Raw genomic sequence first — 15,958 nt, forward strand, 5'->3', positions numbered from 1 at the left:
GGGAACAGCTGTTCCAAAGGACCACAGCGCACCATGAGCTGTCAGCAGGACAGAACTAATCACCGCCTCGTGGCGTTATGACTCCCCAACCAGTCAAGTGGCAGTTTACATCCAAGTCTGTCGAAAGTGTCACCACTTAGACTTCTTTTTTTTAATTATTATAATTAGCATATTCATTACTGAGATACCGTTCTATACTAAAAACGCCCGTCTTTGTGACAGGAAGTCCTGACAGAGTTACAGTGAATACAGTGAATACCAGACGATCATTCTTGATCCGGTCATCCAGGTTTGCGTATCGTCTTCTGTGTGTTCGTGGTAGCAGCGCTCACACACCAACACAACAATGTTGTGACATAATGCTACAGTCAGACTGACTGACAGTCCTCTAACGCAACACATGTGAAACCTTTCAAAGCTACACTTTCTATCCGCGCGCTACTTGACAGAAAACCTTATTTCTTTTTTTTAGAGGCCGTAACGAGTTTCTTGCGTTCAAATTGGTCAGTGTTCCTCGGACTGTTCATTTAATTAAGAAGTGACATTTAAAAAAAAGGAGTGAGCATTGTAGTGTTAGTACTCTGTAAAACACTGAATAGTATGTGTACTACAGAGTACAGCAGTGTCACACTGACGGCCAAAGTCAGGTGAGATTAAACAAGGAAGCTTTTGTTCAGCAGCCGACAGAAAGACAGACGGTCTACTGTTAAAATCCCCATCACTCACTATCTTTAATCACACGCGCACACACACACACACACACACACACACACACAGATCTGACCTCCAGTCTGTAGATACTAAACCAGTCTGAATGCAACAGAACAGGGTTTTTGTCTCGTTCACACACACACACGCACACACACTTTCTCTATGAATGGCTCTATTGACGAGTATTAAATCTCAGACCCACTGAGCTCGATACACACACACACACACACACACACACACACACACACACACACACACACACACACACACACACGATTCCAGGTAAGTTACCAAACTAGTCCAGGTACAGTAGTTACCGCTAACCTTCCTGTTAACTAGACGGATTAAACGGGACTTGAATGGCAAAATAATCAGAAAAATGCATTGAAACATCAAACGAACGTGAGAATTAAAGTAGTGTAGAATTTGTAAATATAGTATGTGAAAAGTACTGAACCTGTCGTTCTCTGAGCCCGCACGCTCTCTTCCCGTCATGCTTTATTTCTGTCAATGACAGGAAGTGACAGTAATCTGGAAGGATGACATTCCTCTCATACCTCCCTCTCTCTCCCCCTCTCTCTCTCTCTCATGTGCCTTATATATTTGAACACACGTAACTACACCGACTAAGCAAACAAACAGTGACAAGTGCAAGGGCACTCAAAAAGTTAAAATAGTGCCTCAACTCCCTGCCAAGGCGGAAGTTTATTGCATATAACGAGTAGAAACTGACACGCCGTCCCTGACTCGTCCAACACCGACACTAGAGGGGAACGTGGAGCGTCGTAGTCTGAAGGGTCACTGACCTCCGCCAGGACCGAGCCCCATCTCGCAACATCAACCAAAGAGACTTCTGCGTTAGCTCATGCTAAACCCTTCCACTCAAGTTTCATAAAAATCGGGCCGCTAGTTTTACTGTATTCTTTGCTGACAAAAAAAACGAACGAAGCAAAAAATCATAACCTAATTATTATAGCACCACTTTAACGATGGGACCAAACCAAACATCCACACGGTTCAATTTTTACATGCAAAGCTTAGCGAGTCTTTGGTTATGTGCAGCTTTACTTCAGGAACCATCGTAGACGAGTTGATAGCAGCGACAGCAGCAAAGTCAACTCCCATTCTGAGACTTTACTCATTTCTCTTGATTTCTTCGTAAAAGCTGCTCTCTTGGTAAAGAGAACTGAAAATAAAGCTCCATCGAGGAGAAAAAGATACATTGTGACTAAAAACACACTTCTTTATGGGAAACACCTCAGCTGGAACTGAAAGACGTTACATAGAGGATACTTGACAATTTAGAAAAACGTTTTACAAATGGAGACGCTCATTTCTGGAGGGAAATGGAGAGAAGTAACTCGTTTACACCCCACAGAGAAAGCTGTCCGATTCTAAAGATGAAGTCAAATGAAGTTGTTGGTTCTTGTTCTCCACTGCTGCCAATACTGCCGCCACTCAGACTGACTAACAAGTGAGACGTTTGAGAGTCTGAATACACTGAATCACAGCTGATGAAGCAGTGGAGCGAAGGCTTTGCTGAAGTCGTCTCTGTCCATTATCTGTTTCCTGCCCATCTTCATATTTAATGGGTAATGGACAAGACGCAGGATCGCAGTTAATCACTCGGCCACTGTGAGAGAATGTGGAAGGGCCTCTGTGTGTGTGTGTGTGTGTGTGTGTGTGTGTGTGTGTGTGTGTGTGTGTGTGTGTGTGTGTGTGTGTGGTGTGTGTGTGGGGGGGGGGTTGTGATCCTACATCATCAACAAATGACTTCCCCCATCGTCATATCAAACAGACTGTGTAGATGCAAGTTATAACAGACGCGTCAAACCCGTCTAACCAGCTGAGCTTCAATGCTGAAACAATGGGGAATGTCGATGGAGGCACATTTCTCCCTGATGCAGACAAACTGGTGGCTTTCCCAAACTCGACTCTCTAAATCCCGTTTCAATCATTCATACATTGTGTCATTTAAAAGCAGAACATCTTTTACAGCAGCTCAACAGCTGTCACACAGCTCAAAAAGTCAGCTCAAAAAGTCCTAAACCACCAAGTACGTTGTTTGTCAGAGCAGTTTTTTTTTTTATTGACCCCAAAATGACTGTTCCAAAATAGAAACACATGAATGTTTTGTCATCGTTGGAGTCCAACAACAAGAGACGGATTCTATTATCTGTGGAGGAGAGCGCTTCGCCTGCCTCCAGGTTGCTCATTAGGAAAACATAACAAACAACGCTGTGACTCTTGTGAAGAGAATAGTCTCCCAGAGAAGCACCCGTTAACTACTTTGGACCTCTCCACCACCAAAAAAAAACAAAAAAAAACCCACAGACCTGCACTCAAGTGAACCTCTCAGACGGTCTGAAAAGACTGCAGGAACTGGGACCTGAGGCAGAAATCTTCACCTCAAAGTTTTGCAAAGCCACAACTTTAAATCCATCTGTGAAGCCTGTTCATACAGAGTAGATTGGTATCCATAACAACAAACGTCTTTATTACAGATCCATGACGCTTGATCTGCATCTGAGGCAGGATAGTCTGGATGGAAGGTGCTAGATCTCACTCGGTAGTATTTCCTCCCTCATGTCTGAATGTCTGAATGTAACCTGGTGACAAACAGTCAGAAACTAAGTGGTTGGGAAGTTCAGAAAATGATTACAATGAAGACTCCAGCGGAGTCACGGTTGATCCTTTAATGTTGGCCGAAGGCTGTCATAACCTGCTACACACCCAGAGACACACACACACACACACACACACACACACACACACACACACACACACACACAGACACACACGCCCTGTGCAGCGGCTGACTGAATTGCAGGAAAACCGATTGCACAATCCAACATCCAATTCTCCATCGAGACAAAGAAAGAAACTGTCCTCTTCTCCATGTGTCTGTCTGTCTGTCTCTGTGTGTGTGTGTGTGTGTGTGTGTGCGCCACAACTTCCTGTTTCACAATTCATTTTCAATTCAAATCCGTTTCCAGTGGCACCATAACACATAACAGTAATGTATCTCTCTGAATGTCTATTTCTTGGTTCGTCAACCCTTCTTTTATTCAGTCAATGACACGCACACACATTAACACACACACACACACACACACACACACACACACACACACACACACACACACACACACACACACACCTACCCACGTCAACACGCACACACCCCTCTCACAGCTGACATGTGTGGAGAATGCTGGCAGCCGGAAACCTGTTTTCTGCTTCATTCCGCAGCACACACACACACACAAACACACACACTTTACAAGTTTGTAAGTTTGTATTATGTAACACACACACACACACACACACACACCCACCTGTGCCGTTGGAGCAGCAGCAGCAGCAGCGGGTGAGGATCCATCCACAGCAATCCAGGCCTCGCTTCATCCTCCCTCACACACACATCCTTCACACACACACACCTCTAGCTGTCTGACTCAAACCACTAAAGCTGACCAACCCAACTAGTTAACCGGACTGACTGGCTGACTAACTGACTGACTGGGAGGGTGTGTGAACACCAAGAGCTTCACTCCACACTGCTGACATTCACCACGGAGCGGGAGATAGAGAGGGAGCGAGAGGGAGGGAATGAGGAAGGAGGAGATGGAGGAGGAGCCCACACACACACACACACACGGCTTTCTTTCTCAGACATAGTTGAGTTTCTCTCCCTCCCTCCCTGTTTTACACACTTTGTTTGTCTGGAACAAAAGTCGGTGTTAATTATCGTGGAGGGCTACTTTAGAGAGCAGGGACTCGGGTTCCAACACCGTGTGTGGTTTGTGTGTGTGTGTGTGTGTGTGTGTGTGTGTGTCAGGGAGCAAAGTGACAGAGGGAATGTTAAGCTCCTTTCAGAAATCTACTTTGTAACATTGTGGCTTCATGTGTCTGTTGAGGTGATGGCTCTTTGGCGTCATAGATCCTACTGTGTAAATGTGCTGGACTCACTCATTTGGGGAGAGAGCAGAGAGCAGAGACATTGCTGGAGAACAGCAGTGAGTTCGGTCAATACTTAAATGGATTTTCAACACATTTCGCATTTGGAATTGTATTTTAAAACCCTTTTTTAAAAAGGCGCCGTGTTCAATCATTTTATGTTAAAGCTCGGGTTAAAACTCTTCAACGTTGGCAGCACTGGGCTGGTTTTGTTGGTTTCTCCTCCTTGAATGTGAAAGGGATAAACCCACAAACAAGTATCACCCAACCCCTGCAGGCTTTATAGTGACTTACAGCTAATTATTTTGGTCACTCTCACTGCTCTCAACACGTCGTTTTCAGTCGCACCAGACTGTTTTCAGGGAAAGAACTACCTGCCGAGCACCAAACGGCACGACAAGCAAAGTTAGCAACTAGCTGGTGAACACGGCGCAGAATTTAGCAGCTAGAGGACCAGATATGTCCATCAGGAGTTGGTGGAGACCAAAAAACGGAGCTAAAAGGCGGCGAATACTGGACGTCTTCCTGCTGACCTGGAGGTCTTACTGCTACTAGCTTCTGGTCACAAGCTTGCTGTTTTTAGCCACCAGTAACTTATCCACTCATATATTTCCCCATCAAACTCAATTATCTTAGAAAATCCTGCCCACAGTGCCTCAGACCCCAAGCGTCGTTGTAAATAACATTCGGTTATGACTCATTCAGTGCCTAGTTGCTCACATGTGATATGTAAAGCTTGCTGGAATCATTGTAAGCCTTCACCAAGAGTTTAATGCTCTTTCACGAGTAAACGGATACAAGACGCATCTCTTCTACAACTTTAACCTGGCTCACTATTTGCACACGGTGATGCAGTTTAAGGGTTATAATGTATTTGTGCATTCGAGGTGATAAACATTTAAGATTCCTCTGTGTATGTATTTAAACCTGGTCACAGCATTGTGACGATCGCTGCAGCAGCAGGTAAGACAACACATTAGCACTTAGCCTACATAAAGTGCCTCCAGCAGCTCCGTCTCCCTGCAGTGTCCCATTTTATACACAAGTGCACTTCAGCTGATGCTCTACAGCAAGAAATAATACTAAACCTCTGCAGCTGTGACTGCACACCACCACAGCAGTTTGTCCCAACCTCAGGCTTCCTGAGTGCACCATCGACTCTACAATCTCACAGGAGGACAAACTTAGTTAAAGGTCACAGAGACGCAAGAGCCGAGACAAATTACTACACAGTATGACTCTTAGTCACATCTATTAACCATTATATTTACAATCACGACTACAGCTCTTAAGTTCTATCCGTTTGAGTGACTTCAGAACTCACACCGTGGTTGATTTTCAGTTGAGTTAACTTAAAATCTTCTGTGTCTTCGCAGGCTTTCAGCGGAGCACATGGAGACACATGGAGACCTACTTTACAGTCACAAGACCCGACACGCACAGGAGACGGGGCAGAACGAGGGACGAGGCCGAGAAACAACCGCAGTTCACATCCAGGCCACGAAATCTGCTCTTTGAGGGTTGATTAACAGCTTCACTCATTCATTAACAAATGGAGAGCAGTTAATTAAACAACCATCAGCCTGCAGTCACTTTTCTGCACTTACACCATCAAACGATTATACGAGGCATTCACGTGGCGTCGAGGGGAAGTCTGCACCGGGAAGAAAAGGAAGTCTCCTTTTTGTAAGGACGTTCTCACAGGTGTCAATGACATCGCATGGGACGTAATGCAATAACCGGCTGAATTACAATGTTTCTCAAACCATTCATACTTGAAGGGACTGGAGAGAACTGCTCGCTGTTTATTTTCTCTTTCAGTCATTCTTCATTTCTGCAGCTGAACTCTTTCAATTCTCTTTGCTCCTGTTTTTACACCCACGACTGTGCAGCTCCCTCCTCCATGCTCGAACCAGGAAGAAGACAACATTTATTTGTTACTTTAATCTCGCGGTTTCGCATCATTTCGTGTGTGTGCATGCAAGTTTATTTCCATGTGTAGCAGCTGAAGTTGTCTGATTTGCATCTCTCTACAGGAACACAAAACATCCTTTTCATCGGCGAGAGCATAAAACACACCATGTGCTGAGTCACGCAAATCAGCTGATCTGGCACTGTGTGTGTGTGTGTGTGTGTGTGTGTATGTGTGTGTGTGTGTGTGTGTGTGTGAGAGAGAGACTACAGTGAAGAGGAATCACCCGCCCACACAAACCTCCCTGAGGATTACACCCGCTAGCTAGACAAAACTGGAAACTGGGTTGCAGGAAGGCCAGTTAAAGCAAAGTGTGTGTGTGTGTGTGTGTGTGTGTGTGTGTGTGTGTGTGTGTGTGTGTGTGTGTGTGTGTGTGTGTGTGTGTGTGTGTGTGTGTGGGAGGAAGTTTATAGTTATTGTGTTCAAAGTTTGGTATTTGGAAAGTCATGATAAGATGGGAGGAAATAACATCTGTGAGTGTGTGTGTGGAGTTTAGCTGTAGTTGCTTCCATCTGCAACATAAAAACATGATGAATGCTTCGGTAAGTAAAGGACTAATCCCATGATGCAATGAGGTGAATTCAGCTCATCCTCATAATGAGACATCCACAGACACCTCAGGCTCCACAGCGCCCTCTGTAGGTGTGTGTGTGAGTGTGCGTGTAAACGATGGTAACCATCAAGAATGAGTCTATATTTCCGTCATTATTGACTTGTTGTGACCAGCTGGCATTTTACGACAAAAACATTTTCAGTTTTAAATCAAACTTAAACGTCGAATACCCAGAACCATATTGTACACGGCCACACACACACACGGCCACACACACACACCCAACAAGCCGAGGTGTCGCTTTAGTTTGTCAAGGAGACAGAAACAACAAAAGCCGCAACACAACTTTCTAAAAGAGTTGCAAGATTTTCCCGATGGTGCAAAAGAGGAAAAAACAATCATTTCACGATAAGTAATTTGAGATACTACGTCACGGGTATTCAATTAAAGTTCAGCGAGCTCCAGTTAGAGAGAATTTCCTCATCCAAAAGGTCCGGAACACCAAATAATGTCTTAACTTGCGCTATGATTTAGTCCCAGGTAAATGGAAGACCTGGTCTCTCTGGTGTCTCTGGTCTCTCTGGTGTCTCTGGTGTCTCTGGTCTCTCTGGTGTCTCTGGTGTCTCTGGTGTCTCTGGTGTCTCTGGTGTCTCTGTCCACATTTCTCTTCTTAGAGAACTTCCGTCCGCATACAACGGCATTTGGGTCCGGAACCGGACCAGGGTCCTCCTATTAGTGACCCCTGTGCTACGTCATTATTGTGAGACACTAAGACCTTATTTCCACTCTCACTTTTTTTAGATACCAACTCATTATTTACTAAGTCATTATCCCGAGATAACTCATTATTTTAAACATGACTACCTCAATATTGTGAGACACTAAGACCTTATTCTGAGCGTTTCTCACTATGTCGCTATACTAAGTCATTATTTTGAGATTCCAAGTCAGTATTTCAATAAAGCTTATCATTATAATAACTTATAGAATCTTGTTTTCTTCTTCTCTTTCTCCTTTTACTGGCGGGAACGGGCTTCCACAACTCGGTCGATAGATCCGGACAGATGTCCTCTGTGTGGTAATGTCCACATCTCACCAGTAGAGGTCAATGCAGATCAGATTACTTGAAGTGATGCACTAACAAGGTAATCAATGAGGGCTCCTTCTTCCTGACCAAAAAGACCAAAAACGCTGAAGACATTTTTTTTTTTTTTTTTAATGGCTGAACTTCTCGATGATTATATTTGGAGTAGCAGCGGAAGCCTCCCAGCTGGACTTTCCAGAACTAAATATTGGCTGAAATCCATCTACTCAGGCCCCTTTTTTTTTCAAATTTAATTCACATCTGTGCATTACGTGTGAAATTGTGTCTCGAGGGAGTTTTGTGTTTATTCTGTTTCCGCTGTGGGAGCCAGATAAACATGTGACCTTTCCTCATTGATTAACTGAACCACATCATCTACAATACACCGTGAAGAACACGCCGATCCTGAGCCAGAACAGAACAGTTTGTGCTCTTTTTTGCTATTTCAGATATATATAAATTCAGAGTTTTACTTTTCAAATCTAACACTTTGTTGTCGATAACCTGTTTTGCTTTTACGTTTATCATGATTGTTGCAAACCGAGTCCATAAACTCTGGACCTCAGCTGTTGTCTTTCCTACCTTTGCCCGAGCCGAAGAAGCAGTCCATCTCCACGCTGGAGCGCGAGTGGGACACGCAGAGCGCGGAGCTGGGAACCAGTCCCTCCTGAGGCGGGCTGCGCTCGGTGGTTCGGACCAGACACCAGCCGGGCCGCTCGCTCGGCCGCTCCAACAGCTCCACCGTCTGGCCTGGAGGGACGAGCAGACGGCTGATTTACAGGCTGGTACTTCAGACAATCTCATTTTACAAGTTTTAAGAGGGTTTTTTCAAGTAAAAATGTTATGTATTAATTCCTTTCCTAAATATTTGAAATACACCAATTTTCTTTCAGCCCAACACAACTAAAACTAAATGACATGAAGCCAAACTAAGACAGCAGGTTTTAGTTTAACCCAGACCAACAAATCATCTTTGGATTTAACCATGGATGAACACAGTCAACATGCAGATCCAGACTGAAGGGTGTGAACAGGACGGTTTCTCTCACCGGTGCTGACGGACATCTCCGTGCTGCATCCTGCTGTGAAGTCCTGAAGGACGACGGTCAACTCGCAACCACCAGAGAGCTGCAAACAGAGAGAGAGACGAGAGGATGGATTAGACTTTTAGAAGATCAAAACATTACCGGTGCTTTAAAACTACGTCCCGTTTGCATGTGTGGGGCAAAATATCACTTCATCTACATCGTAGCGTCAAAGACTCTGCCGTTAATCCATCAGAGGACAGAGAAACGTAATCATCAGTGTTTGCACAATAAACACTGAATATCTCCAGAGTGAAAATACAGATATTTAAATTCTCAGCAGGCTGGAGGAACCGGATGAACCAGCAGCTCGAGAACACGACCTCTCTTTTGGTTCTACAACAAACACTGAACCCGGCAAACAGAGAAGGAGCGGAGCAGAACACCAAGACAAGTTGTTAACTAAATCAACCAAAGGACAGAAGGACTAGTGTGTGTGTGTGCTTTGCCACAAACGTTTCCACAACGTCAACCGCCACTTCCTGACCTGTAGGATGGAGCTCTAATCTGTGAGATCCGTCGCTGCTGTCAAGACCGTGATGCCATTTAGCAGCATTATATGGTCCAGAGATAAAGCTCGATCCAGTTCAGATGCGTCTTATTAACCGATAACCAAATGTGTTCGGTCTAAACACCGGAGCAACTGCATCTGTCTATTTGCAAATGCACTAATGTTTTCATCCAGTCCATGAGTAGATGCACGCTTAGTTATCTGCACGGGGATGCGGTGGGCGGGTGAAGTTCGATTACTGTCGAGTCTTAACTGTTTGAGCTCCACAAGCCGAATGCCATCTAGTTCCATTATATTGCAGAGAAGTCGGACATTTCACTACACAACTCACACCAAAACAATCGAGAGTGATAAATAGATGAGTGGGAAAACATGCGTTTTTGATTTTGGGGTGACCTGTCCCTTTAACACCCAAGAACTCATCTGCTTCATCGGTGGCCGAGTGGAGCAGACTGAGCATCTTTGACTGACAGTGACCAAACAAGCTACCGACTGTCATCACGATCTGATTCAAGTACTTCTAAATCCTGACTGGTACACACATGAGGCCGCCATTACTCACGGTGAAAGGGAATGAAATGATGTCGTCAGAGGCTTTAAAGTGGATCAAGTAAAAAGAGAAGCTGTCCAAATTCACAACTCAAACATCCAAATGTATATAAACTGGCTTTACAATTCTACTTAAATGTTGTTCTGCTCGACTAAGTGTGGACTCTTCAGCTGTAAAGGAGAAAAATATCATTATTGAATTGGAAGTTTTCATCCTCGCCATGAGCTGAGAATGAAATCCCGTAGAACTTATAATTGACCCCGCTGACAGCAGCAGCAGCTAAATATTATCAGCCGGGTTAATGATCGACGGGGTCGACAGAAAGCAAAACAAACTGAACATGCAACACACAGTTTTTGTCACTAAGTGTTCAGAGTCATAACGGCTCAGTAAACCTGTTATATAAAGAGTGAACACACACACACACACACACACACACACACACACACACACACACACACACACACACACACACACGAGATAGTGATGTAGCAGACGTCATACTCCCGAGGTGTGTTGACCTTTCCTCCCATTAAAAACAACATATTTATGACACCAGTGGAACGTAGAAGGCAGCAGAAGGAATCCAGCTGATTTAAGTTGTGTGTTTGAAACAAACACACTCGCTGGTATAAAACGTCCTGTACTGAAGCGACCTGAACACCTGTGTGCGGTGGAAACACAGAGTCAGCTGAGGACCGCCTTTACTGTGCTGCAGAGTGCGTCCGCTTGCAAAGCCAGACATTACAGCACATCACCCGGGTCCGCTGCTTTAGAGACACGATCAGACGGAGCCGGTGTGTTTTTGTCTGAAGACGTCTTCGCTACGTTCGGACTGACTCGTCTGAGAAAGCTGCTTCTGCCGTTTACCGGAATCCAGCAGATTATGACCGAAGCATTTAGTGTTTAAAGATGTGAATCTCACACCACACGATACAAATAAATGACTTGGAATAGATTCATTCAGTGCCTCGGTGTCCAATTATGTTAAAAACTTTTCATCTTTTAAAAATTAAGTTTTGGACATAAAAGATTCAGAGCTTTTAATCAGCTTGTTTTTTTTATGTCCTGATTTGATTTTCTAATGAAACAATCTGCTCAAAACATCTTATTGATGATGAACACAGAGTATTCAACTCAGGAGGCTTTGAACATACTGTGTTTATGGCGTCACTCATTGAGGATATTAGTGATGACGAGGCCGAATACGAAATATAAATAAATGTGACTTCACTCATAGATATTAACCATTCATGACAGTAAAATCATGTTTTTTGTTGAAAAAACTAATCTCTTGAGACTATTGTGTGTTTTTTCCTCGTTTAGATGTTCGGTCCATTGAAATACAAAATGCCAAATTTTAAACTTGTTTTATTGCCAATGATTTATGCGTGCAGTTAGAGTCGGTCGTACTACACCAGAAAATGAAAAACAATCCTGGAATTGTCTTTGACACCGCAGCCAAACGTTTGTCCACGGAGAAGGATTCCTCCTCAGTGAAGTCCCGTAAATATGAATAAAATCGACTGGATTTGACATTAAAAGTAAAAGATAAATATGTGTAATGACACAAAAGTGGCTCCAGGATATAAATCAAGCCATTCTCCTCTCTTCCTCCATCTGCCTTGTCTGCTCTCCTCTCATTGTCTTTGAAAATGTCAGTGTGTGTGTGTGTGTGTGTGTGTGTGTGTGTGTGTGTGTGTGTGTGTGTGTAAGCAGGCTGCTCTTTGCCAGGCTAAAGATCTCCTAGCAACAAGGACCCCTGTTTCTATAAAAGGTAAAGGTGAGTTCATACCTGACAGATGGCCGTGCAACACACACACACACACACACACACACACACACACACACACACACTAACACAGCAGGTGTTGTCACTTATTCTGGCTGGTTAGACGTCGGCTCAGGTTGAAGACGGAACTCTTCTGGGAATTGTGACGCCACCGAACTTCACGCACTAACAATAATTGAATTTGTTCCGCTTGGTTCCGTTAAGTCGAGGCGTGGGATGTGGAAACCTGTTCAAATGGATTTGCTGATTTCAAAACGCCAGCCCGTAGGTAAAGTGTGATAATCTTTCCACAGTCTTTTTCACCGTCTCACCTTAAAACAACATGCCCCCAACAACCCCTGCGCTGTTTTAAATCCCCCTTACGTAACTAGCCATCACGATTTCTGAGGAAAGGATCTCAACATTCTCTATAGCTCTGCTGTTTGCAGATGATGCGGTTCTGTTTCCTCCATCAGACCGAGACCTCCAGCTATAGCACTTGGGCGGTTTGCAGCAGCTTGTGCAAAGCAGTCAGGATGTGAGTTTGTACCTCCAAGTCTGAGGTCAATGGTTGTCTGGAACGGCGGATTGCGCGCTGCTGGATGAGAGTGAGTGAGTCACTGCCCCAAGCGAGGAAGGTCAAGTATCTCGGGGTCTCGTTCAGGGAGCAGGAGATGGACTGGCAGGTTTGACGCGGCATCAGCAGTGATTGTCCCGGACCGTTGTGGTGAAGAGAGAGCTGAACCAGAAGGCAAAACAACTAGATTTACCAGTCCGTCTATACTTCGACCCTCGCCTACGTCAGGAGCGTTGGGTATTGACCAAAAGAACGAGATTAAGGGTACAAGCGGCTAAGATGAGCTTCCTTTGTAGGGTGCCTGGGCTCAGCCTTAGCGATAGGAGTCAGAGATAGAGTCAGACATCCAGAAGGAGCTCCGAGTAGATACGCTGCTCCTTCGCGTGGAAGGGGGACAGCTAAGGTGGTTCAACATCTGCTCAGGATCCTCCTGGACGCCTCCCTTTAGAGGTTTTCTGGGCAAGTCCAACTGTTAGGAGGCTCACGGGTAGACACAGAACAAGCTGAAGTTAAGTTAAATCTTTTCTGGCCTGGGAACGCCTCAGGGTGGCTCAAGAGCTGGCAAACGTTGCTGGGCAGAGGGACATCCGAAATACAGTATCGTTTTCAACATGAAAACAAGACTTTCATTCAAAGAAGCTGAAACCTACCAATAGACCGAAGTACGCCTCTAATCTGACGCTCTGTTTGTGTGTGTTCGAAGGTGCGTCTAGTAGCTCTACTGCAATCCGTCATATGACCATATCTAAGCACTGAAACCACACACACACACACACACACACACACGCTTGTGATGGTCATATGTTATTGAGCAGAGGGAGCCAGAACAACACACACACTTCACCTCTTTCAACAGTGGAACGAATGGAACCGGTCGACTCCAGCAGCCTTCATTTGGTCCAGTGCGAGTGAAACGGTGACGGACGGAGCGGAGAAGTTATTTAAAACTGCGTGATGGCTTTAACTGGTACGACTTCAGCCGTACTCATTAGTGCAGCGCGAGGTCACAACTGAAGATTCGCCAGTTTTCCAAAAAACTTCCAGTCTATATTTCACAGGGCCTTTATATTCAGAGCCAAACCTAATTTCTGAGACACATTCGGGTTATTGAAACTGTTGCTTTTTTGTTTTGTTCGGTCAGTTAACAAAAACATCCCTTTAAAAACAAGCAGTGATATAAAAAGTAGTTTGAAAAAGCATTATATGAAAATAAATACTCCGTCTCCTCTGTAAAGCGTGCTCTAGAGATTATAATTAATTTAAACAATCTGTCATATTCCTTCTGTCTCACACGCTCAGGCTTCTGAAAATGTTTGCCAGGGAGTCAAAGTTGCTGACACAAGCCAGACTGACAGCGCATTGCTTATGTGGAAATATTTCTGATATAGTCAGGGACCACCAAACCCGTCTCTCCAAGGAATCACTCTCACATGAAACTCATTTACAGAACTTACATCCACCGGCAACATTTGGTTCCAATGCAAGAAGTTAGTGGCGTATTCTCACACCGCGGCGCCTCACTGACAGAGAGACGAGTTCACGTCCCGTCTTCAAGTCAGAATCCACTTTTACCTGATTCAACAAAGATCTTTCCAGAAAGTTAACTAAATAAGTGTTACACAAACATGATGGTGGAATATGATCGTCACGGTTTCCTTGCCAGGAGCAAAAACTGAACATTTTGTGGAGATAATTAAGAAACAATCTGGAAGGATTTAGGCTAATGCCAAAGAGTTAAACATTAACATATTAAGAGAGCAGCGTGACATTTCTACCATTCAAGGTCCTAAAAAAGTTCATTTATCTAAATAAATATTTTCAAGAGACTTTTTCGACAGCTAAAAAAAAATAAAGGAGCTCGCAGTCTTTAAGCTGCTGCACAGAGTCGGCTGTTATTTTATAATAAGAACAATGTGTGAACTGTAAAAGATCAGAAGTGTGGTTTGGTTGTCAAAATCTAAATTTACAGCTCATCCATAAGAAATAACACATTCAGCAGATGTGTAAAAAGTGTTATTATAAGAACACGACCGACTGGCTACGCTTCGTTCTGCAGTCTGAACACATGTGAATATATCATAGCTACAGGGCGCTAAATACATGTATTTAATACAAGATACTGTATACTGCAATACGTCAAGGTGCTTGTGTTTCAAGGAAGAAAGAAATAATGGATGCTGCACAGAGTAGAGTTGAACCCACTGAAAATACACAAATCTTACTGTAATATATGTGTAATGTGTCTACTTGGATTTCTTTCCGTTCCCTATAATCCTCAGTAGGCGACAGATGAAGATGTAGAACTGTTGTCTTCAGTATCGACACATCAGGAAATACAAAGCGGTCCAAACAAAGCAGCTGTTTAAGAGAGAGCACAGACGGCTGCAGTGTCTCTGTGCAGCAACACTAATGCACAAGCGTGACTAGAAGATGCTCATTACGCTGCGTTCTCATCACATGTCGGCCTCCGACGGGGCGGCGCTGGGTTATCATGAGTTTTAACGGTTAAAACCTGTGAACAAGTGTTTGGTGTTCTGACGCAGAACGGCGTCACAGAAACCAGTGGAACCAGCTCGGCATCGTACCGGCTGAAAACAGATTATAAAGCTTTAATACTTTGTGTCATGAGCTGAAATAATATAGAATAATAAAAAAGTATCCACAAGCGCCATAAACAACAGCTGCTTATTATATCACTTGCTGTCTTCTTACTGCCTAAACATGTCGTCCAGTTGCCCTCGTTTAAATGTGTTTTTTTCTGTCTTGTGTAAAAGGCGATCTATAAATAAAGTTTATTATTATTAGTGCAAACAACTCAATCACCAGCACGCTGTCCAGGCTTTAAGACATGGAGGTGAACCGCTCTGCTGCTACAATGCACTCCAATGACTGAGGGCAGCACATCAGAAACATCCCACTTCTTCATAGTCAATGTACTCATGTTCTGTGTAAACAGGCAACACATGCTGATGTTTTCTGTATGCAGAACTCTGTTTGAATACAACTGATTTTATGGTCAAGAATTATGACTCTCCTCATTGAGGTGCATGCAATTAATCCAAAAACATACTTTAAACACCAACTCTCTGTTGCAAATGGCAGTCAAGCTGCTAACAGCTGAACTTTACAAAAGGAAAAAACCACATTAATATACAGGTCAACGAATGCTCTCTAATCTGAATCA

General features: G+C 44.0%; 1 protein-coding gene across 1 annotated transcript in view; it reads right to left on the reverse strand.

Moving 5' to 3' along the window:
* The window catches only part of kalrna (kalirin RhoGEF kinase a), a gene marked incomplete at both ends in the record, with an annotated part of 118,940 nt that overhangs the window by 25,057 nt on the left and 77,925 nt on the right, over positions 1–15,958 (reverse strand). The window contains 2 exons of the mRNA XM_079170410.1: positions 8,863–9,030; positions 9,330–9,408. Coding sequence (XP_079026536.1) covers positions 8,863–9,030; positions 9,330–9,408 — 247 coding nt within the window. The remainder of the gene's footprint in view (positions 1–8,862; positions 9,031–9,329; positions 9,409–15,958) is intronic.

Source organism: Pholis gunnellus, assembly GCF_910591455.1.
Source record: "Pholis gunnellus genome assembly, chromosome: 12".
Classification (NCBI taxonomy): domain Eukaryota; kingdom Metazoa; phylum Chordata; class Actinopteri; order Perciformes; family Pholidae; genus Pholis; species Pholis gunnellus.